Source organism: Pogonomyrmex barbatus, unplaced genomic scaffold (assembly GCF_055798465.1).
Source record: "Pogonomyrmex barbatus isolate J1 unplaced genomic scaffold, ASM5579846v1 scaffold6, whole genome shotgun sequence".
Classification (NCBI taxonomy): Eukaryota; Metazoa; Arthropoda; class Insecta; order Hymenoptera; family Formicidae; genus Pogonomyrmex; species Pogonomyrmex barbatus.
This window is the reverse complement of record NW_028297160.1, coordinates 645,944-671,088: the sequence shown is the minus strand read 5'-3', so window position 1 is coordinate 671,088 and position 25,145 is coordinate 645,944. Positions and strand designations below refer to the sequence as shown.

At 39.6% G+C, this 25,145-nt stretch overlaps 1 protein-coding gene across 8 annotated transcripts in view; it reads left to right on the top strand.

The window, feature by feature from the left end:
- The window catches only part of LOC105426115 (uncharacterized), a 115,767-nt gene that overhangs the window by 26,060 nt on the left and 64,562 nt on the right, over nucleotides 1–25,145 (top strand). For 4 of the 8 annotated variants that reach the window (XM_089082713.1, XM_089082717.1, XM_089082714.1 and 1 more), the window contains one exon: nucleotides 22,456–22,667. The exons of 3 other annotated variants lie outside the window; for them this stretch is intronic. In XM_089082713.1, coding sequence (XP_088938839.1) covers nucleotides 22,456–22,667 — 212 coding nt within the window. Of the gene's footprint in view, nucleotides 1–7,863; nucleotides 7,993–22,455; nucleotides 22,668–25,145 lie in introns of those variants that run through there. One more of the 8 variants, XM_089082715.1, reaches the window with a different exon arrangement.

Sequence of the window (25,145 nt, the reverse complement as noted above, 5' to 3'; positions counted from 1 at the left end):
AGGTTCGCATTGTCGCGTATCAGATGTTTAGGTATCCTCGCGTACGTCTGACAGAGATAGAAGCAATCGACGTTCGAGTGGCGGCCCATCGAAAAGTATTCTCTCACAGCATCTTGCTTATCGCACGCAACGTCGTCGAAGACGAAGATCGAATTGGGACGTGCCTCGCTCGGTGGAATGATGTCACTGTTGTTGGAGAACGTAAAGTAGCCGATTTCTTCTATCGATGTTAGTAAATTTTCCAAGTATATCGATATTTCGGTTGTTGCAGCGATTTCGAGTATACGTACACGTTCTCGAAACGTACACCGTGCGGACTCTCGAGCAAGCTTATGAGAACGTTGGTTTTACCACAATTCGACGGCCCGCAAATGATGGCGCGTACTCGGTAACATTTCACCGTGCTTGCGCTCCGTCGCGATGTCTCCCATCATTCGCGCTCTCTCGTCACAGTTCGCGACGCGTATCGTCAGCGGCTGCCGTACAAATTTCATGTTCGCACTGCGTTATCTAGGCTTCGATCGAACGCCTATTTATAGGCGCGCGAAACCACGAATCGCTCAGTAGCAAAAATGTATCTCGCGCTGTCGCATCCCTCCGATATTCGGGATTTGAGCGCTGAGCAGTTGCAATATATACCGAAGGTCGTACTGTTACGCGTGTGCGGTAATTATATCGATCACGTGTGGGACAAGCTTCCGGAGTATATAAAGGCAGATTTGGAGGTTCAAACCTATCGTCGCTGCGTCGAGCATTATAATCAATCATGGGATCGAGATCATATAGACGGTCCTGCACCGAAGATAAAGGATTGTGGCCTATGCCAGCAACAGCGTCAAAACGAAAGGCTACATTGGAGGTCTGCTCAATCGAGCGATAAACGCGCTTCCTTTCGAACTATATATCCCCGGCTATCAGTTTTGCGGTCCGGGTACTCGGCTGAAAAAGCGATTAGCCAGAGGTGAAACGGGCATAAATCCACTGGACGCGGCATGCCGTGAACATGACATTGCGTATTCTCAGAGCAACGATCTCACCGACAGACACGCGGCGGACAAGGTACTCGCCGATAAAGCCTTAGGACGCGTCATCGCGAGAGATTCGGCTCTGAGCGAGAAAGCTGCAGCTGCAGCCGTTTGGGCAGCGATGAAAGCCAAGACTAAGATCGGCATGGGTATGAAGGCGAAGAAAAAAACCGGCAAAAAAAAGAAACGAATACTTCCAACGGCGAAACGAGGTGGTGTGTTACCGATTTTGCCAATTTTGGGCGCTCTCGGGTCCTTAATCGGCGGAGCGGCCAGCGTGGCGAAAGCGATAAACGACAGGAAAGTCGCGCAACGTCCACTCGAGGAACTGCAACGTCGCGCGATGGAAACGCGCGGACAGGGACTGTATCTCGCTCCGTACAAATACGGACGAGGACTGTATCTCGCCGCGTACAAAGGCGGACGAGGCGTAACAGCGAAAAAAAGAAAAAAAGAAAAAAAAACGCCAAAGAGACGATAAAAATACCTACGGGTGTAACCACCAATGTACAATTGGACCAGCTGGCGAAGCGTATGCGCGTACCGTACTTTAGAGGTGTTTTCATGCGTGACGCATTATCGATTAGTGGCGCGCGTCGAAATGAAAATGTTATCATAAATCTGGACGACACGACGGGCCCCGGTACTCATTGGGTAGCGTACGCAAAGAGAAACAATCGCGTTGTGTACTTTGACAGTTTTGATAATCTTCGACCGCCCAAGGAACTGATACGATATTTCGGAGACGATGCTACGATAGAGTACAATCGAACGTCCTATCAGACGTACGATCAGAGCGTCTGCGGACAGCTGTGCTTGTGGTTTCTTCTCCAAAACGGTCGACGCGCGTGAATTTATAAAGTCCGACAAAATGTCACGGCGTCTCAGTATTCGTCGAACGCTTTTTCCATCATGTCGCTGACGCTTACGCTGAGCGGGAAGAGCAGCGTTCTCGCGACAAATTACTCTCCAGCCATAGATTTGAGCGACGATGACTACGAGCTTGGTCTAACAATTTTGGAGACTTATCACACGATACCGAATGTAAACGCTTCGAACAATACATTTTATTTTGGCAAAGACGATGCAGAAATTACGATTCCCGAGGGGTCGTATGAACTGCATGCCATAAATGAATTTTTGAAACGTGAGATTTTACGGAAACGTCCGCGACGCGACGCGCCCGAGGGTAACGCTGGTGACACCGCGCGCGACGATGACGAGATTGGAGAATACCCGATAGTGCTCCGCGCAAATTACAACACGATGAGGTGTGAGATTAAATGCGCCTACAGAATAAACTTTAATAAGCCTCGTAACATTGGATCGCTGCTGGGTTTCTCGAGGCGTATACTGCAACCGCGAAGGTGACACGAATCGGACGTGTCGATCAACATAATGAACGTAAACATTATCCGTGTAGAGTGCAACGTGACCGCGGGCGCATACAGCAACGACAAAAGTGTGCACACGATACACGAATTTTCACCGAGCGTGCCGCCAGGATATAAGATATCGGAAAGGCCGACGCAGATCATTTACCTGACAGTCATCGTACGGAGCATTACGGAGCTAACGATACGCATTGTTGACCAGAACGGACGATTGCTCGATTTCAGAGGAGAAGAGATCACCGTCAGATTGCACGTACGACGGCGACAGCGATAACGCGAGCGTGACATTTTGAGATGCTCGTGTTGAACGAAGCGAAGCATACGCAGAGAGATAACGCATCTTTTACAAAGAAAACATCGATCGACAATATTCGCTCATCCGGCTGCGTCAAGAAGAGGAAGAAACTTAATGCGTCGAACGTTAAATTTTTACAAGCTTTAGGATTCGCGGTGCGCAACTTGTGAAATGACTGATATCCTAAACATCGAAGACGAGCCAATCTTCGACGATCGCATCGTCAAGATTGAGACTCATGCGTACAACCCGTTTGCCAATACGACGTTCGGGTACCGCGATGAGATAAGAATACCTATACAGCAACAGGATCTGTACACATTGCCGTACGAAAGCTTTCTATATATCGAGGGAAAACTAACGAAGAACAGAGTTGTCGAGGGATCTGATGTGGTGCTGGGAAATAATTTTGTCGCGTTCCTGTTCGATGAGATTCGATACGAGCTTGATGGTGTGGAGATTGATCGTAACAGAAACGTGGGCGTAACCAGCACGCTCAAACATTACGTAACGACATCATCCGACAGAAGCGTGATTCTGAGGAATGCCAGTTGGGATGCGCATACCAGCGCGGATGGATATTTTAACTTTTGCGTACCTCTCTACGCACTGTTGGGATTTTGCGAGGATTACAGACGCGTGATAATCAACGCTCGTCACGAATTGATCTTGATACGATCTCGTAACGACAACAATTGCCTGATGGGAAATTCGGCGTTGGATCCCGTGATCGACTTATTCAAGATACAATGGCGAATGCCGCACGTGTTATTGAGCGAGATAAAAAAACTATCGATGCTGCGCACTTTGGAGAGCGGACGATACTTGAGCATGGCTTTTCGCTCGTGGGATCTGTACGAGTTTCCGCTGTTACAGCGTACAACCAAACATTCGTGGGCCATCAAGACCGCTACTCGAGAAACCGCGATACGTCATCTTTGCTCTGCAAACAGGTCGCAAAAATGTCATGGCTGAGGACACGAGCCGATTCGACGACTGCAACTTAACCAACGTGAAACTCTATCTGAACTCGGAATGTTATCCGTACGACGATATGCATCTTGATTTCGACAAAAACAGATGGTCCGTGTTGTATGAAACGTACGCGCGTTTCTGCAAGGGTTACTACGGATACGAGTATCTCGAGCCGAGTCTCACCGTCACGTCTTTTCTACATAACGGTCCATTCGTAATCATCGATTGTTCTCGACAAAACGAATCGGTCAAGAGCGCAACCGTGGACGTGAGATTGGAATTTGAGACTAAGGAGAACGTACCGATGAATACCACCGCATACACTGCCTCATTATACACGATCGCGTGATTCACAATCCGTTGACCAATGTTGTACGCAAGATCACCTAAGAGCATCGCTGGCACATGAGAGAGAGACAATAAAATCTACGATACATCGAAATCGACCGCAGTCTCGAAAAATTGCTCGTCATGGTCGTGCCAACGTTCGTAGACCTGCAAGGTTTTCTCGTTGGAGGAGAGTTTGTTGTAAAGGAGTTTGCCGCTCTCAGAAAACGGATCGTTCTCTCTCACTATATTTTCGCAAGCCCTATACCATGGCATTTCCTCGCAAGTGCCGACAAGTCTCGCGCACGTTGGGTGATACATCATCACCATAGACTACGATGGGACGACGGAACGATTCCATACAGCAAAGCTAAGAGTTTGATTACAAAGGCTGTGCATGGAACGGAAGAAGACGACGCCGACAACGACGACGACGATGACAGCGATGCTGTCGTATATGTCAAGGGACACGAAAAACGACAATGGCTGTGGAATTTGCTTCTGGACGATGAGCGCGTGTACATCGAGACTCTGGATGCTGATTACGAAAACGTAGATTCTCTAAACAATCTGGATGCTGATAATACTATGCGATGCGGATATCACTATACTAATTGCGCATTACAAAATGTATTCAAATTATTTAATTGGTGGTCAGATAACCATGAATAAAATAAATATGATATACGAATTACGTTTTTTATTTCTTTTCCATGCGTTGATAATTCTAACGATCGACGTACCGCTTCTTATCATATAACGCCGAGAAGTTTATTTTGCCGGGATGACTCGCGCGCGTCGAGCAGGAATGTAGGTCAGGGTGTCGGGCATGGACATGATAAAGAAATTGAATCACGATTTAAAAAAAGTGAAAAATTTTTTTAATATTTATTTAATGCAAAAGAATAACTCATACACTTTTATTTATTGTATATACTATAATATTTATTGTATATACTATAATATTTATTGTATATATTGTATTGTATTGTATATATATATATTTGTGGATCTTTATTACTTATGTAATTATTATAAAATAATGAGAATATCCTATAGACACTGTTCACCACACTTCTTCATCCTCTTCATATGGACGTAAACCAAAGAGTCTCTGCAGATCAAATACGTCCTCGCGAGTAATTTCTTCCCATAGAAAGTATAAATATTCCTTGTGTTGGCGACGCTGATATCGTATCCATCGTCGATGATTAATATTCATAAAGCCATTAATCTTGATATCATATATGCATAAGTACTGCAAAAAATAATAAAAAATCTCAATTTCACACAATTCATTACATATCAAATAAAGGAAAAAAGACAAAAGAGAGAAAAAGAAAAAAAGGAGAAAAAGTTACGTACTCCATTCGGGTGGCGTATTTGAATTTTTATAAGATTCCGTACTTGCACAGTTTCCACGACTGAGATACCATCGGGATATAATGTCTGTCAAATTACAAAAATATTGAGTTTAATATTTTTTACAATATTGAGTTTAATAATATTTTTAAACATTAGAAAGATACATGTGAATAAATATACTTACTGCTTCAGTTGGATAAGTAATTTTTAACAAATCTCTAATATACGCCAAATAATCGAATTCTTGTGATGTCTTTTCACTTACCATTTCTTCTCGTTAGACACTACGCGATACTTTTGCGTTTTTTTGTATGCACGCTTTTCTCTCTCTCTCACATTAGACTTCCATCTACTGTGATCCTGCACACCCCATGACTCATTATATATCATCGACAATTTCTTTGTTTAAATCGGAACATCATCATCATCATAGGTCTCCCCGATTTGTTTATAGCAGTCGGAGTATCGGTGCTTCTCTTGATTCGCCGCGTTCAGTCTCATGCAATGAGTCTTGTGGAGGCATTGAAACGTGGCCTCCATAATAATTTTTGTGCGCAAAGAAGCACTGGTGCGTGAAAAAAAAACAATTGCTTTTTGTGTGAAGAACTTTGAGTGCAACGCAATGGAATTACCACGCGTCATTCTCCGCGCAAGATCAACGGAGTAGAGTACCGTGGTAACTTTGTAGTATTTGTGGAGGAACAACGTATTTATTATATTGATAATAACTCTCTCATTAGTGCCACGCAATTGCCATGGCTAATACCTTTGTACGAACATATTCGTGCATTGACTTTGGCACAAGAAGAGGAGGAAGAGGAGGAAGAGGAGGAAGAGGAGGAAGAAGAGGAGAATAATTATTTAGAAGTCCCCCCCCCGCGGGTTAATCTCGCGATATGTGAATGAAGTCTCCCTCCTGCGAATAATCCGGAGGGAGTAAAATTATTTCATGGATTATTAACATTTTTCTTTTTTGTGTGTATTTTGTTACAGTGACCGAGTGCTTTTTTTTTCTTGGATTTGTTAAACATTTTTTTTTTGTGTGTATTTTGTACGACATTTTTTTTCTTGGACATTTCTTTTTTATACTTTTTAAGTGACTTTCGTACTGACTTTTGTACTTTTTTTTAAGTGACTTTCTACCTCAACCTGGTGAGTCTTTTTTTTAATTTTTTTCTTTTTTTTATTTTTTACTCGGCGGCGGTGGCGGCGGCGGCGGCGGCGGCGGCGGCGCGACCCCCCCCCCCTCTGACGTCATGTCCACGCGTCCAATTCGTTATTTATCTTTTGGTAATTATTTATTACGGTGCTCTGAAGGCATCAATCGTCGACGCTGTTTACATTCAATGGCACTGGGTCGCCCAACACGCGCCGTCCCCCCCTCCCCCCTCCCCGGAGCTCCTCGGTTGCGCACAGTTCCCCCCGCACACCCGCACCCCCCTCAACGCTTCTGGGTTAGAACCCGCCTAGTATACCTACTCTCAGCTATCGATTAAGCGTAGTTAAAACTTAATTGATGTAGTCATTGCTGAGATATGAAAATGTAGACCGAGTTCATCCCGGAGTCTCGCGTAAATAGAGCCACGGGCGTCTTGCCGCCGTTCTACGCGAACTTCGCTGCGCGTGAACTTGGCGTCGAGACATCACCCGTGTCTCTTGATTCTTTGTCCTTGTTCATCTTTTATATAAGTGATGTGCGGACAACGAAATTTTTTATTGCATCTAATTTCGTTATTATGTGCTTAATCATGCAGATGCAGATTACATAATCAAGTAACGCAGATGTTAAGAAATGGTTTGATCGTAATTATGTATGCCGATGCACCGATACTCGCGAGCGGGCTATTGTTCGGCGAGATCCCAGAGCGCGGTATTTGTCGGAACGCAATTTCGGTAATTATGGCCGCAAGTTTTTGTGGTCTTGAGGCGGTCGCGAATCGTTGGCGAATCGTTGCCTAGGCGACGGTAAATCACGCGTCTATCAATATTTACGCATGTGATTCGTACATGGGCGGTATTCGACGAGTCTATCGAATATCTATTGGCCTATTATCACGTGGATCGCGGCGCGTAAAGATGGCTAATGGAATTAGCGAGTGCACTCCGATTTCTCGGATGCATTCGTGAAAGGAATAGCGATTGGCCGGGAACGTCTCAACATCAATGGCGGAAAACCTTTACCAAGGCGATGCGCTGTCTTGGAAGCTCACGAAGAGATCTGCCGAAAATACCCGGGCGAAGGCGGGTTACCCTTATCTTCGGCGATGCGTTCTCTTGAGCGGATGCTGTGAGCGGTTTAAAAATTAACAACTGCGTGCTAATTTATCCGGGCGGAATAGGGAATATCTCAATTCGTAAATTTCTCGCAGTTGTAGAAAAGCGGCGGTCAGTTTGGAAAATAGAGAGCTCTTGGCGTTAGCCGGAAATTTTCTGGCGGCGGCGGGATACCCTCACCTCGGTTTTACACTTAACTTCTCTTTAGGAGCGGAGCGCGAATCGGCTCGTGGGAGCGAGTCTCGATCCAAGGAAGATCTGATAGAGCGGAGGAACGGCTTTTTATACTTCCCATGAATCGATATTCGATCGGATTCGGAGTGGTTCGGATCGGATCGTGAGTGATAATCAATTGTTTCTAATTAGTTGATCGCTCTTTTTAATCTCCGGTGGTTTTCAGCGGTATTCGGTTAAGTTTGGAGATTGCTCTCGCTGAACCGGAATCTCCTCTTACGTTCGGATTCGCTCGGCGCTGTTCGGTTGATCTCAGCGACGCTATGCCAAAAAATCAACCGTCGGCTCGCAATCAATCTTGCGAGCTTGATGAACGATTAAAATGATCCAAAGCGCCTTTTGCTCGACGGATCGTCGGGTATCACTTGGCGGCGGATGGACGGCCGCGGAATGGTGCATCAAAATATGCACCGTTACAAGTCAAATATTTTTTTATTTGCAAATTAGGTGTAATAAATTTTATTGTGTCATTTCTGGCCTACGATATCATAATTCCAATAGCCGCGGTGGACTATCCAGAAACCTTAATGAATTAATTTTTTTTAAAGGTATCTATTTAAATGTTTTGGAAAATATTTTGAGTTATGCCTAGTCAAAAATTCTGAAAAAATTAATTTTTAAAAAACTACATTTTCTTGAAATATATGTTAAAAATATTCTCTGAAAGTTTTATGTTTATCTGCTTTAATTTTATACTATATATATTATAAGTATACGTTTTTGAAATATATTTCTTTCGAAACGCTCCGCACAAATATGGCGCGGCAATTACATTAGGGACAAATGTTCCTATCTGCCTGTAGGTCGTATGTTGCCAAGATATATAAATTTTTATTTTCCCGGGCTACGACATTAATATTCGGAATAGTCGGGTTAACCAAGCCTAAGGAGTTGGAACTCCGAGCAGGATCAAAGGAATGTAGGGGTCCTCGTGAAATCACTGACACACACTTTCTTTAATTTAATTGATTTATTTTAACAAATGCACAAATACTTGATATTACAACGATTATATTTTACATATGTTTATGCGTCGTCGGGCGGTTCGGCGCGTCTCGTATTACTTTGGCGGCCGAGTGTGATATCTGAACTGCTGATAATACGGCCCGCGTGAACTTCGCGACGGGATTCCGTAATATCTTGCGCGACTTTTATAATAATGATTCCGCACGACTTATAATTTTGACTCTCCGCTATTCCGCCTTGTGTAACCGATTATATAAACTAATCGATGCCCAATCAGCATTTCGGTCGGTTGATTGCGTGATATTGATTAATCGGTCGGTTCGATTATCAAATTTAGGAATTTGCTGATAGGCTTTTCACAACATTCTCGCGCGATGCGTTTCTGCGGTCTTTCGAAAGACTGATCGCAATTTCGGCGATCACACATTTGTGTCGTCTTTCGAAAGACTTTTTCCGAGATTCATGCGGACTATTTTTGCCGTTGTGCGGACTACTTTTATTATTAGTTGTAGGTCTGGCTATAACATAGGATATATTCGGGGAGCTTGTTACCGTGGTATCAACGTTAACGCTAACTCCGTTCGCCAAGCCAAAATAGCACTAACAAATGCGAACTCTATGAACAGCGATAGTGAGTATAGCATTAAGCATTTAAAAGCATAATTGATCCTAAATCTAAGCAAATGGCAAAATGGAGCAAGATCGAAGAATATTATTATTAGCAGCAGTAGTATAGCATTTACAGTATGAGAATTAATAGATTCTTCATTGTCTGAAAGCGATAATGAAAAATTAGAAATAATAGAAATATAAATCTAAGAAGACATATATTGAGAATCGAAAATTATGTGAAAAACAAAATTTAAAAAAATTTTAATCTTAAAATAAATGAAATTAAATTAAATTAAGTAAATTAAATTTTAATCTTTAATTTTAAATTTTTTATCGAAATTTAGCAAAAACTTCAAAATCTTTGGATTTGAACAGACAATTCGGGATAACAAACAATTCACTGTTAACTACTGTTCATGGAACTCGCAAATGCTAATGCTAAACGCTACTAATGCACTACTCGGAAGTGATAACGTTGATAGCGCAAAGTTATGACATAAAAACGCTATCAAGAGTCACGGTTATGGCTTGTCATCAAATGTACGCGCTATAGCGTTTCACGAGACCGGCCGTATCTATTCACGTGAGCCGGCGAACAACCAAAATTATTGGATCTTAATAATAGCTGAATTGATCAACTTCTGAATAGAAATCGATAGCTTGGATTTGCATTATATAATAAAAGTATTTTTATTTCTTTTTGTACGTATTCTATGAATAGAGATATTATGATACAAAGTCCAAATTTGGAAATTTACTTTTAAGAAACGTCGTCGTTGTTAACGTCACCCTCTGTGTAAAGTACGGTTGCATTTTTTGCCACTGTGAGACAATGACGCTGACGGTCAAGCCTTTGGAGCGAATTAATTATCAATTATATTGAGAGTAAGTGAGTGAGAGAGTGAAGAAACGAACAAGATGACAAAAGAGCAAATGAGAGAATGAAGAGCGAACGAAAGGACGAAAGTCCATTCCTATACTACTATACATATATGTATATGTACTATACATATATAGTAATTACTATACAGTATACGCAAAATTGTCGCAACTCCTCGTCTCTTAGCCGTAGCTACGCAGCACTCTCGCAGTCCTTGCGGGTCATCTCCTCTCGTAAAGAACGGACCTTTATCAAGACCTCCAAAGTCCCAGCCAAGATGGCGAAATCCGCAGACTCGGGCCTTGTTCTCTTCCTCAATTGCGACGAAATCATATTCTCTCACAAAGCACTCACGTCGCTTACTGATCCCATCTGTATTTCATTTCCACAAGAAATGGATCTGGATCTTTCCGAAGATTCACTCCGGCACGATACCGAATGAGCCCCCAAAATGTGGCGCTCGCGGTCACGATCACGCGGTCAATCGCGTTATGCGGATAAGTCGTCCGTCCGCCTCAAATCTCCGCGCAACGACAACAACAGCATTAACCATAACACCCAACGACACGTCAAGGAACGATCCTTCGTTTATAAATATCTATCCTTAAAGTATTGATTTTCCGGAGCTACGACGAGCGGATCACGAGCATATCTATGTATATGTCTATCTACGTATCTATTAGGTGTACAAAAAAGTTCTGAGCTTTAGCTTTCATACAACCGAAATAACAGTTTAAATTTTATATATCTTTCTCTGCGCAAACTGAAAAGGAGCTTGCAGAACAGCTTGGCGTTACGCAGCAAATTTACATACGTTTACATACGACGGGAAAGGTTCAGAAGGAAGGCAGATGGGTTCCGCATGAATTGTCCGAAGACAACAAAAATCGTCGGCGTGACACTGCACTTACTTTGCTTTCAAAGTTCCGGAAAAAAGATTTTCTGCACAAAATCATTACAGGCGATGAAAAGTGGATTCTTTATGATAACCCTAAATGTAGAAAATCATGGGTTGACCCTGGTCAACCTTCGACATCGACGCCAAAGCCCAATATCCACGCCAAGAAGATTTTGCTCTGTATCTGCTGGGATTGGAAAGGTGTGTTGTATTATGAGTTGTTACAACCAGGTGAAACAATCACGGCAGACCGCTACCAACAACAATTGACCAATTTGAGTGATGCATTAGAAGAAAAGAGGCCATTTATTGGTCAAGGACGTCGTAAAGTGATCTTGCTTCATGACAATGCTCGACCACATGTTGCGAAAGCGACTCAGGATATCTTTGCGTTAGGCTGGGAACTTCTCCCGCACGCGGCGTATAGCCCAGACATGGCGCCTTCTGATTATTACCTATTCCGGTCGCTGCAGCATCATTTGGCTGATACACATTTCGTGAGATTTGAAGAGATACGAAAATGCATTGATGACTTTATTGCTTCGAAGCCGGTGAGCTTCTATCATCAAGGAATTCGCAAGCTACCCGAAAGATGGCAAAAGGTCGTTGATGCAAACGGGGAATATTTCGCTGATTAATATTTTTTTGTTTGTTTTTGAATAAAGATTGAATTTTACAAAAAAAAGCTCAGAACTTTTTTGTACACCTAATACATATATATTTTGTATATTTTATACCTATATAGTTGACATGTGTAGTTTATACATATGTATATACGTATGTACGTTTATATGTACGTATGTATGTATGCTGTATGTATGTACGTACGTATGTATGTATGTATGTATGTATGTCTGTAATCGTATTTATATGTATGTACGTGTGTACGTATGTCCGTTTGTACATTTGTATATTTGTACGTATGTACGTATGTATGTATGTTTATACGTATGTACGTATTTCATGTAGTTTTATATATTATCATAAGCTTCATCATTGTTTACATGTATAGTTTTTTTATGAAGATGTAATGGAAGAAAAAAACTGTATATTTACGCATTGTATATTTATTTTTTAATATGTTGTAAAAATAAAATAAATTAAATCACATTGCTTTCCAAGAAAGAATTGTACGATCCATTGAATCCCAGCCTATTGACGTAAACCTTATCTCCCTTCCTGCGTAATACTTCCTCCACGAGATACACGTCCGGATGAGTCGCGTAACGCAACTCGCTTGTAGAATACGCCAGCGACAGTTCCGCGATAATTCTCGAAGATAAGTTACGGGATTAGTGAATGATATAAGGACAGTCTGCTTATCAGTGAGCGATACGGAAAACAATTTGACACGTTCGCAGTACTATAACGTCATTAGTCGATGTCGATACGTCAACTAAGCAATATAACATCAAAAATCGTGAGAAAATAGCGAAACTAGCGAAACAGATTGCGAAAACGCGATTCGATTCGCAAAAAATATCGCCCTTTGAAAACTGGTAAAATAGATGAAGATGTTGGAGAGACGCTTCAAACCCGTCGAATCTCTAAAACAGATTGTTGAAAATATCGAGGAATCTCAGCCGATTAAAAAAGAAGCTGATGTTGCAAAAGATATCGATATTAAGAAAAAGAAACGTGAAGATAGCGATGACGACAATAATAATACTACTAACAAGGATTTATATTGGACGGATGTTGAATAGCTGAAATTAACGCCGCTTAAAAAGCAAAGTACAAAACAATTGAGCACCGCGTCAGATTCATTTACATTTGATTCTACACCGACAGAACTATCGAAAGAATCACCGATAGAATCATCGAAAGAATCACCGAAAATACCACTGTTTGTGCCAAACGAAGATGTTTCTGAAACAAAAGACATCAGTGAATCGTCACTCGAAACAACCATCAAACAGAGTCTGCAAACTCAAACAAGAAGCCGTGAGCTTCATCAACTAGGATCATTGGGACGAAAGTACGTGAGCCTTCTTCTCGGTGACGACACAGATAAAACGATCGATGGTGTGTACAGTGTCTATTTCGACAAAAGTGATACGATGCTCGGTGACAAAAAGTTTGACAAAAATGACTTCATAATCATAGACAATGTGAGATACAAATACACCATTATATGAATTAATCTTCAAGAGACTTTCTTTTGAGGTTATATTTACTGAAAATGACAAACAAACGTATAAAAGTATACTGTTAACAACGAATGCTCATAGACGTGACCACAGCGCTTGTAATGCCATCATGGGTAACAAGAGATATCAATATTATACATTAACATCATCGCTCCGCTTATATCTACATATAAAAGAAACGGTAAAAAAGGGTACAAGTGTGAGCAATATACCATCCGCTATGAAGTTAAATAACAACAAGATCGATTACGTGCATTGGGATGATCCCAACGAGCTGGTGGATCGACTTCGATTGCTCGACATTTCGCGCCGAACTGGTCACAACGCTCATGACAACGAGATGCTATCGATCATCGAGAAACTTCGCGAAGCCAGCATTATTATAAATTAATTGCGTATCGACGAAACGAGCCAGTCGATTGACCAGTCAATGAAGAAAAAACAATTTTTAGTCGTATATCTTATTTACACATATTATTAATATCGTCGAAACATGAGATCGTCAAAATCCGACGGACGTGAAATGTTAATTCCGAGAGATGACAACTCGTTGAGGAATTGCACTCTGGCGAGAAGAAATTTTCCACGAAGACATTATAATTCGGGGATACGACGATCTGTGGCAGACTGATATCGTTCGTACGTTGAGATCGTGATTTTAATGATCTTAAACACCTCGGTGATCTAATTTGGCGTGTCACCTTTTTCGAAAATTGTCTTGTACTTGCTCACGCGTACCAAATCGCCTACTTTGAATTTTGCTGGACCTGCGATCTTTATCGTACTATACATCGTGTCCAAGAGTCTTTTGGTGATCGCGGGAGTTACGTCAACGGATCGCATGCCGATGCTTGCGCGCGTTGTAATCTAACACGAGACGCGGTAGCGCGTCCACCCACTTATAAGACCATTGAGTGTAAACATCTTCCACATGTCGTTCTTAAGCATGCGATTGAACCGTTCGACGATCGACACTTGTCTTCAACACCATATACGTGGAATAATGATCAACGTTATACTTTTTCAAGTTTCTGCACAACAGCGTTGTAAAACTCTTTCCCCATATCCGTTTGCAAGTTTCTCGAGTATCTTCCGCTTTCTCGAATTATCTTAACGATAGCATTAGCCATTCTCTCTGGAGTACCGGTCGTGGGGATTCGAAAGAATACATGTATATATATGTATATTGCAATATACAATATCATCTCAACGATACGTACTCGTTTTAACAGAGGTCTCACAGAGGTATCACATACTTACCATCATCGATGCATTGAGCAAGTACACATTTACGATTCAATAATCCCGCCTATTCGCTATTTTCTCACGATTTTTGATGTTATTTATGTTGCCCAGTTGATGTATCGACATCGACTAATGGCGTTATAATACTGCGAACATGTCAAATTTTTTTCCGTATCGCCCACTGATAAGCAGACTGTCCTTATGTCACTAGGAATCTACTCGCTGCCAACAATCGCGGCATAACAGAATTCATCGTACGACATATCGGTATTCACATGATCGTTGTAAACATGTTTCAAGTTGGTACCATCCTATTTAAATAGGATCAGCAGGTTCGCATTATCGCGTATCAGATGTTTAGATATCTTCGTGTATGTCTGAGAAAGATAGAAGCAGTTGATGTTCGAGTGGCGACCCATCGAGAAGTATTCTCTTGCAGCATCTTGCTTATAGCATCACATGCAATGCCATCGAAGATGAAGATCGAATTGGGACGTGTCTTGCTCGGTGGAATGATGTCACTGTTGTTGGAGAATGTAAAGTAGTCAATTTCATCGATCGATGTCAACAAAGTTTCAAGATATTGATATTTTGATTTACGAGTATACGTATACATTTTCGAAAAGTACACCATACAGATTCTCGAGTAAGCTTGTGAGAACGTTGGTTTTATCACAATTCGACGGAGCGCAAATGATAGCGCGTATAGTACTTGGCAGCATTTCAGTTTGCGCTTCGTCGCGATGTCTTCAATTATTCGCGCTTTCTCGTTGTAGTTCAAGATGCGTATCGTTAGCGGTTGCCGCACGAATTTCAAGGTCGCATTGTGTTACCTTCGATTGAACGCGTATTTATAGGCGCGAAACCGCGAAATCGCTCAGTAGCAAAAATGTATCTTATCTCACGCTGTCGCATCCCTCCGATATTCGGGATTTGAGCGCTGAGCAATTTCAATATATACCGAAGATCATACTGTTACGCGTGTGTAGCGACTATATTGACCACGTGTGAAACAATCATCCGGAGCATATAAAGGCGGATTTGGAGGTTCGAGATCCTACCGCTGCTGCGTCGAACATTATAATCCACCGTGGCAACGCATGCACATCAACGGTCTCGCACCGAAGATAAAGGATTGTATCATATGCAGCAACATCGAACAAAAGCTACGTTGAAGCTGCTCTTTTGAACGATAAACGCGCTTCTTTTCGAGTTACATATTCCCGGCTATCAGTTTTGCGGTCTGGGTACTCGGCTGAAAAAGCGATTAGCCAGAGGTGAAACAGGCATAAATCCACTGGACGCGGCGTGCCGTGAACACGACATTGCGTATTCTCGAAGCAACGATCTCGCCGATAGACACGCGGTGGACAAGATACTCGCCAATAAAACTCTAGAACGTGTCATTGCGAGAGATTCGACTCTGGGCGAGAGAGCTGCCGCTACAGCTGTTTGGGTAGCGATGAAAGCCAAGATCGGCATGAGTATGAAAGCAAAGAAAGAGCCGACAAAAAAAGAAACGAATATTTTCGACGGCGAAACGGAGCAGCGCGTTATCAATTCTGCCAATGTTGGGCGCGCTTGGATCCTTGATCGGTGGAACCAGCGTGGCGAAAGCGATAAACGACAGGAAAACCGCGCGACGTCAGCTCGAGAAACTACAACGTTACCCTCGCGCGTGGAAACGCGCGGACAGGGACTGTATCTCGCTCCGTGTAAAGACAAACGAGGCGTAATAGTGAAAAAAGAAAGAAAGAAAAAAAACACTAAAGAAACAATAAAAATACTTACGGGCGTAACCACCAATGTACAATTGGATCAGTCGGCTAGGCGTATGCGCGTACCGTACTTCAGAGGTGTTTTCATGTGTTATCGATTAGCGTCACGCGTCGAAAGAAAAGCGGTATCGTAAATCTGGACGATACGATGGATTCTGATACTCATTGAGTAACATACGCAAAGAGGAACAATCGCGTCGTGTATTTCGACAGTTTCGGTAATCTTCAACCGCCCGAGGAACTGGTGCGATATTTCGGAGATAGTGTTACAACGATAGAGTACAACCGAACGTCCTATTAGATATACGATTAGAGTGTCTGCGGACCTGTGATTTTTCCAAATGGTCGACGCGCGTGAATTTAAAAAGTCTGACAAAATGCCGCGTCTCAGTATTCGTTGAACGCTTTTTCCATCATGTCGCTGACGCTAAGCGAGAAAAGCAGTGTTCTCGCGGCAAACTATTTTCCAACCATAGATTTGAGCGACGATGACTACGAGTTAGGTTTAATAATTTTGGAGACTTCGCACGATACCGAATGAAAAGGTTGAACAATACATTTTATTTTGACAAAGACGACACAGGAATTATGATACAAGGGGTTGTATGAACTGCAGGCCACAAATGAATTTTTGGAATGTGAGATTTTACGGAAACGATCGCGACGCGACGCGTCCGATGGCAATGCCGGTGACATTGAGCGCGGCGATGACGAGAATACCCGATAGTGCTCCGCGCAAATTACAACACGATAAGATGCTAGATTAAATATGCTAGAATAAACTAAATTAAATACAGAATAAACTAAAACTTAACAAGCCCAACAACATTGGATCGTTGTTGAGTTTGTCGTCGAAGCGTATACTGCAACCGCGAAAATGATATGAATCGGACATGTCGATCAACATAATGAATGTAAACGTTATCCGTGTAGAGTGCAACGTGGCGGGCGCGTATAGCAACAACAAAAGTATGCATACGATACACGAATTTTTGCCGAGCGTGCCGCCAGGATATAAGATATCAGAAAGATCGATGCAGATCATTTACGCGCCGGTCATCGTACGGAGCATTACAGAGCTAACCATATGCATTGTTGACCAGAACGGACGATTGCTCGAGTTTAGAGAAGAGATCACCGTCAGATTGCACGTACGATAGCGATAGCGACAACGCGAGCCTGACATTTGAGATGCTCATGTTGAACGAAGCGAAGCACGCGCAGAGAGATAACGCATTCTTTATAAAGATTAACCGATTGATAATACTCGTTCATCTGACACAATAAGAGGAAAGAATTCAGCGTCAAACGTTAAATTTTTGAAATCACTGGGATTGTACGAGCTATCTAAGATAGCCGGTATCTTGAATATTGGAGATCAGCCGATCTTTGACGATCACATTGTCAAAATAGAAACTCACACATACAATCCACATGTTAATACGACATTTGGACATAGCGATGAAATAAGAATATACAACAGCAAGATTTGTACGCGTTGCCGTCCGAAAGTTTTCTTTATGTTGAAGGAAGTTTAACGAAAAACAAACAGGTTGACGGATCTGATGTAGTATTGGGAAATAATTGCGTCGCGTTCAGGTTTGACGAAATTCGATATGAATTCAATGGTGTAGAGATTGATCGCAATAAAAATACTCTTCTAAAGGGCTATCCATCGCTGTCAAATGATAACTTTATAACTCTGTGGAATGCTGAAATTGTCTTAAGTGACTATAACGTGAAAACTAACGACAGCAGATGGATACTTTAATTTTTGTGTACCGCTCAACATATTGTTTGGCTTTTGCGAAGATTATAAATGTGTCGCTAATTAACGTTCGTCACGAATTAATTTTGATACGAGCGTGCAATGATAACAATTGCCTTGCAGGAGATCCTGCGGTGAAACCGACACTTGAATTATTCAAAGTACAATGGCGAATGCTTCACGTTATGTTGAACGAAGTTAATAAACTATTCATGTTGCGAATTTTGGAAAGCGGACGATTCATGGGATTTATATGAATACCCTTTATTGCCGAACACGACGAAATATTCCTGGGTTATCAAGCGACTCAGTTCGAGAAGCCATGATACGTCATCTTTATTCTACAGACTAACAAAAAATAACATAAATGCACATAAATTTGGCTTCGACAATTATAAATTGATAACATAAAATTTTATCTAAACTCAGAATTTTATTCGTACGATGATCTGAATGATGATCTCTACGATGATTTAGATTTTGACAAACATAGATATGCTGCTTTATATTACATGTATTTGTGCTTCCGTACATCTTGTTATTAACTTGATATATCACTTATCGGTACACAACAAACCGTTCTCTCTCACTACATTTTCGCAAGTTCTATACCGTGGCATTTCCTCGCAAGTGCCGACAAGTCTCCCGCACGCTGGGTGATACATCATTACCATAGACTGCGATGGAACGACGGAACGATTCCATATACAGCGAAGCTAAGAGTTTGATTATGAAAGTTGTGCATGGTACGAAAAAAGACGACGACGACGACGACGACGACGACGACGACGACTCTTTGAACAATTTAGTCGCTGATAATATTATATGTGGATATCACTATACTAATTGCGCATTACAAAATGTATTCAAATTGTTCAATTGGTGGACAGATAACCATAAATAAACGTATATAATATACAAAATACGTTTTTTTTATTCCTTTCCTCGTCATTACATTGATGATGATGATGATTACTTAATATTCCAACGATCCTATATATTTTTTTCAATGTAACATTTAACTGACCAGTCAGACTCGTCGACGACAAAGAAATTGCATTATGATTTAAGCGAAATTTTTTATTCGCATTTTTTCTTTTTTACATGGCACTTTACATATTTATACAGCTGGTTTAGCCTTTTTGAAATGAAAATCTGACAATTAATTGATAATGACGTGATCATTTGTTTTTTTTCTGTTTATGGTCACTATAACAGTAAACTTGTTCTCGATATGATGTTTGCAATTGTACTTGAACGATTCTTTGCCTTTTTTTTTTACCAACACGCTTGTTCACGAAATACTATAATAGAGTGCCGTTTATTGGATCTTTTCCATCCCCTCCATCTTTTGAAAGAGAGGAGGATTAACGCTCTACTATGTCAAAATTTACGCGGATGTGATCAGTCCTCCATCAAATGTTTGTGCGAACGGTCCACGCAATGTACTCTACCAAAGGAAGCAGCGCATCGTACGATGGCGAAACGAAGAAAGAACATAACGTATAAATGTCGACATCTTTTTTTTTGTTTCTTTATTTTGTTTCTTTTTTCTTTACATAACATTACGTAATATTATGTACTTAATTTCCGTTACACAGCATTTCGATGGAGCATCGCGCGGTGCGCTTACTAAGCAGACGTTACACCCTGACAGCTACAAGCTTCAAGTTTCTGGAAATTGGAACGTTGACTCATCGAGCTACATGAAGATTGCCCTAGGAGATCATCGAGGACAGAAACTGATATTGTCTCGAAACGTGGAAGGGACTCTATGAGCAACAATGAAATATCTACAAATTGCTACGAAACAATTACAAAGACAATTTTATAAACGTCGTTAATAGTTAACCGTTAACAGTTCGAGTTTGCATGATGAACGACGTTACACTCGTACGTCTTGAATCTTTAAACGTACACATGATGATGGTCGACGCTACGTCGTATATTTAATTACCGAATGTATTGATGTAATATTCAATTGACTAGTCAGACTCATCGACACGATCGATGTTAAGTATACGCGATTCTCCAACATCACTTCTATTGTAACAAATCCCGAAGAAGTATCAATCATGATACGCGATAACGATATCTTCGATAGGCATTAATTCGTTGATTGCGAACTGTTAGCTTTAGTTTTTAGTATGTATGATAAAAAGACGATGTAAAAAAGAAAAAATGTGAATAAAGAAAGTTTCACACTTAAAAATGTGATTTTTCAATCAAAAAGCTATTTCCCTTTTTAAAAATGAAATAATATGCCGAGTTGATCAAGTTAAGTCTCTGCCATGAGTTAAAGGGTGTTTGGCAATGTTTCGATGTGATTCTCATAAAAAAGAGAAAGTTTTTGTTGTGTATAAGAAACTCAGTATTTATTATAGGATATTATTTATTAATCATTAACATTGATTATTAACATCAATAAAGGATAATATTTTTACTGAATTTGTTCATTTTTATAGTTTCCATTCCGCGTCGCTGCCAAAATTGATTTGTCTCTTACTTGTGAGACACTTGAACTTGACCGAACACGAACGAACATGTTTCAATATTTATTATTGAGAAAAGTCGAAGAACCATCTTTTCGCTTCTTATAGAAAAAAAGAAAACGGAACTGTCCTCACATTTTCAAAGAAAAGACTCTCCCCTTCCATTGGCGGCATATTTTAAAAGACTTGTTGACGAAGCGTCTCCTCCCTCCTCTCCTCTACTCCGCGCCTACGAGTTCCTCCCTTTCTTCTACCTCGCGCCTATGAGTTTCCTTCGCACACCCGCACCCTCCTCGGAGCTCTTAGGTTAGAACCCGCCTAGTATACCTAAAATCAAGAAAAAAAATTGATATGAACATAGATCTTAAAATACATTATTTCCAAGTTATTTTTATGTTAAAATTTCAAAATTTTTTTTATGTTGAAATTTGCTTTGCTTTTGAATTGTTTTGTTAAATTGAAAACAAGAGATGATTTTTATGAATTTTATAATATAATTAAAGTTAAATGAAAGTTGAGTTTTGCTTTTGAATTGTTTTGTTAAATTGAAAACAAGAGATGATTTTTATGAATTTTATAATATAATTAAAGTTAAATGAAAGTTGAGCTGCTTTATTATTTAAGATGCACATCTGTGGAATCTTGATTTCTGATTAGATACTAAGCTGGCTGCATCTTTACACAGTGCATCCTATGTTGTGTTAAAGTAGCTTGCAACTTTTATTTGATGTTAATTATGCTATAAAACTTATAAAGGTCATCTCTTCTTTTAACTTTGACAAAAAAATTTTCAAAGTAAAACAATTTGAAATTTCAACATAAAAATGGTGATAATTAAAAAACAACGTATTTCCAGACCTACATCAATTTCATATCAGTTTTCTTTTTTGTTTTTGGGTTCCATTCATTCCCCGATTGACCCTTATGGAACACTTTATATTTATTAATAAATTCTTCTCTTCGTCTTATAATCATGTTATCGTTACGATTTGGAAGGTAAATTTCAACATATTTCTAATGTGGGAAACTCTTTTGAAGGACAGCATTACAGGCGCAATTAGTGATTTGGCCATTACGTCTTATGTAGGGATAATAAACCTCAGAAATAGAAACATGTATCTAATTCTGAACACTGTTCTATTATATGTCTTTCTTGCCTCTTATTCCATACTTTTGCTTTAATATTTATATGTATCTGTTAGCACTATATTTCTTATATTACTTTTCTATCTTTTATCTTTTTAGTTAGTATTTTTCTGTTCTTCGATCATAATATGCAAACTATTTTTTCTTATAATTTAAAGAATTTAAACAAAATTTTAGTAGTGAAAACATCGTCTTAGAATCATAGCAGAAAAACATTTTAAGGCCAAATTCAGAGTTCTGAATCACATTATATCGTTGAATCTTAATAATTATTTGTTACTGTTTCAAAAGATATGTATATATATATATATATATATATACGTAAAATATTTAAAAAGTTACTGCAGAAACACATTTTGAGCAGAATATACTATTAATTTTTGAAAGGCAGCAAATTTCAAAGAATCTGTAATATTTGACGATGTCAACAAACTATTGTTAGAAATATGACAAAACTTGTTAATATATTATGCTAATAGACTAGAATATCAACAGGTTTTGACAATAGAATGTGAGTAGAAATACGACCTCAGATAAGATCAGTCTGCTACCATTTTCTGTTCAAATCTGTTGCCAGTCTGATGATATTCTGCTAACATTTTGCTGACTGGTATACATGAATTATGTGTAGATGGCAAATCAAGAGAAAAAAATTAAGGTATGCGTAATTGGTGCTGGCGCGGCTGGTTTATGTGCAATCAGACACTTGGCAGCAAATATGACCTTTGAAATAACAGCCTACGAGCAGACAAATGAAATAGGAGGTACATGGGTCTATAAAGAACAAGTTGGTCTTGATGAGAATGGTTTACCAATTCATTCTAGCATGTATCAGAATTTGAGGTTTGATATTTTTTGTTCTATTATAATTATCTTTATTATATATAAACAGAGATATCTTCTTGCAAATTATAATTATACAAATTAGAAATTATTTTTGTGATTGTGTTTATTTAAATATTTTTAAAAAACATTTTATTTGATTAATATTTATTTTTATATTGTAAAATCAGAAAAACTTTTTATTAATCTTGATAATATTCTTAATCTTAAAACCAATATCAGATAATGTATTGGAGATAATGGATTAAAAATTGAAGATTATCCACTATATAATTGCGCTTTGCATTGTAATTGATAATATTGCAATGATGCACTTCGTATCGTTTCATGCGATTTCCTCAATCGACTATCTATTAGGGGCTGCCGAAACACTGGCAATTAACGCGATCGTATAACCATCACATATCAAAGGCGCATCGCTTTGATAAACTTTATTAAACACGTTTCCAAATAATTCGGAGAAATTACGCGACCATTATTTCGACTATGTTGCTTTATGGAGCTCTTTATCCAGCTCCAAAATGGAAGGTCTTCCAAAGCGATTCTCGCTTTCGACGTCTCTGTCTTTTTTGAGCATTTTGTACCACTCGAAAATCTTTGATCTTGACATGCATTTGTCACTGAAACACTTCTACAACATGTACATTGTTTTTGTATGCGAAATTTCATTCCGGTCGTGGAGATTTGAGAGAATATACATACACACACACACACACACACACACACACACACACACACACACACACACACACACATATATATATATGTGTATTATATATTGTAATATATGTATATATGTGTATATCATTGTATTATTGATTGTGTTGTTTTAAACACGTTATTGCGATAAATATCATCACATATGGTCGAAAGGATAAGATACCTGCCCGGTAAGCAGGAGATCCAGGTTCGATTCCTGGCTGAGGTGGTATTTTTTCGCAAAATAATTACGAGTTTTCACGACTGGTTCGTGATCGGGCCCCGTCGTGACGCACATCCTTCTTTCTTATTTAGGATTCGTTCCGAAAACAAAATTTTATACAAATTCTTTGCTCAACAAAATTCGACATGTTAAAAATCGCCGGAAATACTTTTTTTCAATTACAAAACAAGTGTTTATTTATAGATTAGAAAAAGTAATAGTATGAAATTTTAAACAGAAGTTAAAAACAATCCTACCAATCTAAGAAAAAAAATATTTTTTCGATATGTTTGTGTAGTTTAAGGCCGCGGTCCGGATTCATGCTCAAAACATTTTTTATATCAATTCTATTTTTATTGTTCATTAGATGTAAAATAAAGATAGAATGGCGTTAATGCTTTGAGCGTGAATCGGACCATGACCTAAATGAGCCAATCCCAATACTTTCTGATCATAGTAGTATATGTGATTGCAGCTCTGTGTTTCGGATACTCGGCGCTATCATTCACATCGCGATAAATTTTTGCGATTCGCTCATTAATTGCGCTTTAATCGCACGACACGACAAATTATCTCGTGTGATATTTTGTAAAACTTGAATGACACATTCAGCGAATTACACCCAAATTCATTCGAATGCATTCATACGAATATACATTCCGCATCGCATCCAAAAGACCGCATTTGATTAATCAATTTGAACAACTTGTTTTTACGCTAACATACGCGCTATTATATTTTTGTATTGTATACTTTATTTATGAATACAGGGTGAGGAAAAAAAGTTGGTATTCTTGAATAACTCGGAAAATATAAGTTTTATAGAAAAATGTTTCAGACAAAAGTTATAGGGTTTAAAAAGATCTATTTATTGATCTTATCAATTTGAGTGATATCGCCAAGATCAGATCAAGATCACATCAATTTTGTTAAATAGAACACCCTAGTTTTTATTGCAGTATCTAATAGCTGGTGTCAAGAATTTTTCAAAACACTGTAAAAAATATTTTTTCTTTAAGTACTTTCCGAGATAAAAGAGTTGAAAGTTACAATACCGCCGGCATTAGCATTACACAAGATGTATCACGTGGGTGTTGCCTGGTCGGATTTATACCTCTTAATCTAATCTTGTAACTTAATCTAATACCTCTGTGTGTGAATCAGTTAACTAAAGCAAAATTAATCGTGGATCCAGCCAATTAAGGCAAGATCGGCATAATTCAACCAAAGAAGGCAAGATCGGCAAGATCAGAGCACGTTCCGACTGATGAAGACAAAATTGCTAGCAATTATCCACCAAAGCTAAGATCGTTGAGAATCTACATTAAAAGATTTATCAAATGTTCGAACTGCGCACCATTAATGATTTAACAACGTGCAATTCGTAAAAATTGGACACAGCATTCCTAATCATATTTCGATCAAGTAGAGCAGCTTCTTCAAGAATACGATTGCAGAGATCCTCCAGATTATCTGGTTGTATCTTATACATCTCTATCCTTAAGATAACCTCACAAGAAGAAGCGGTAATCTAGCTGGCCATTCAATCTCTTCTC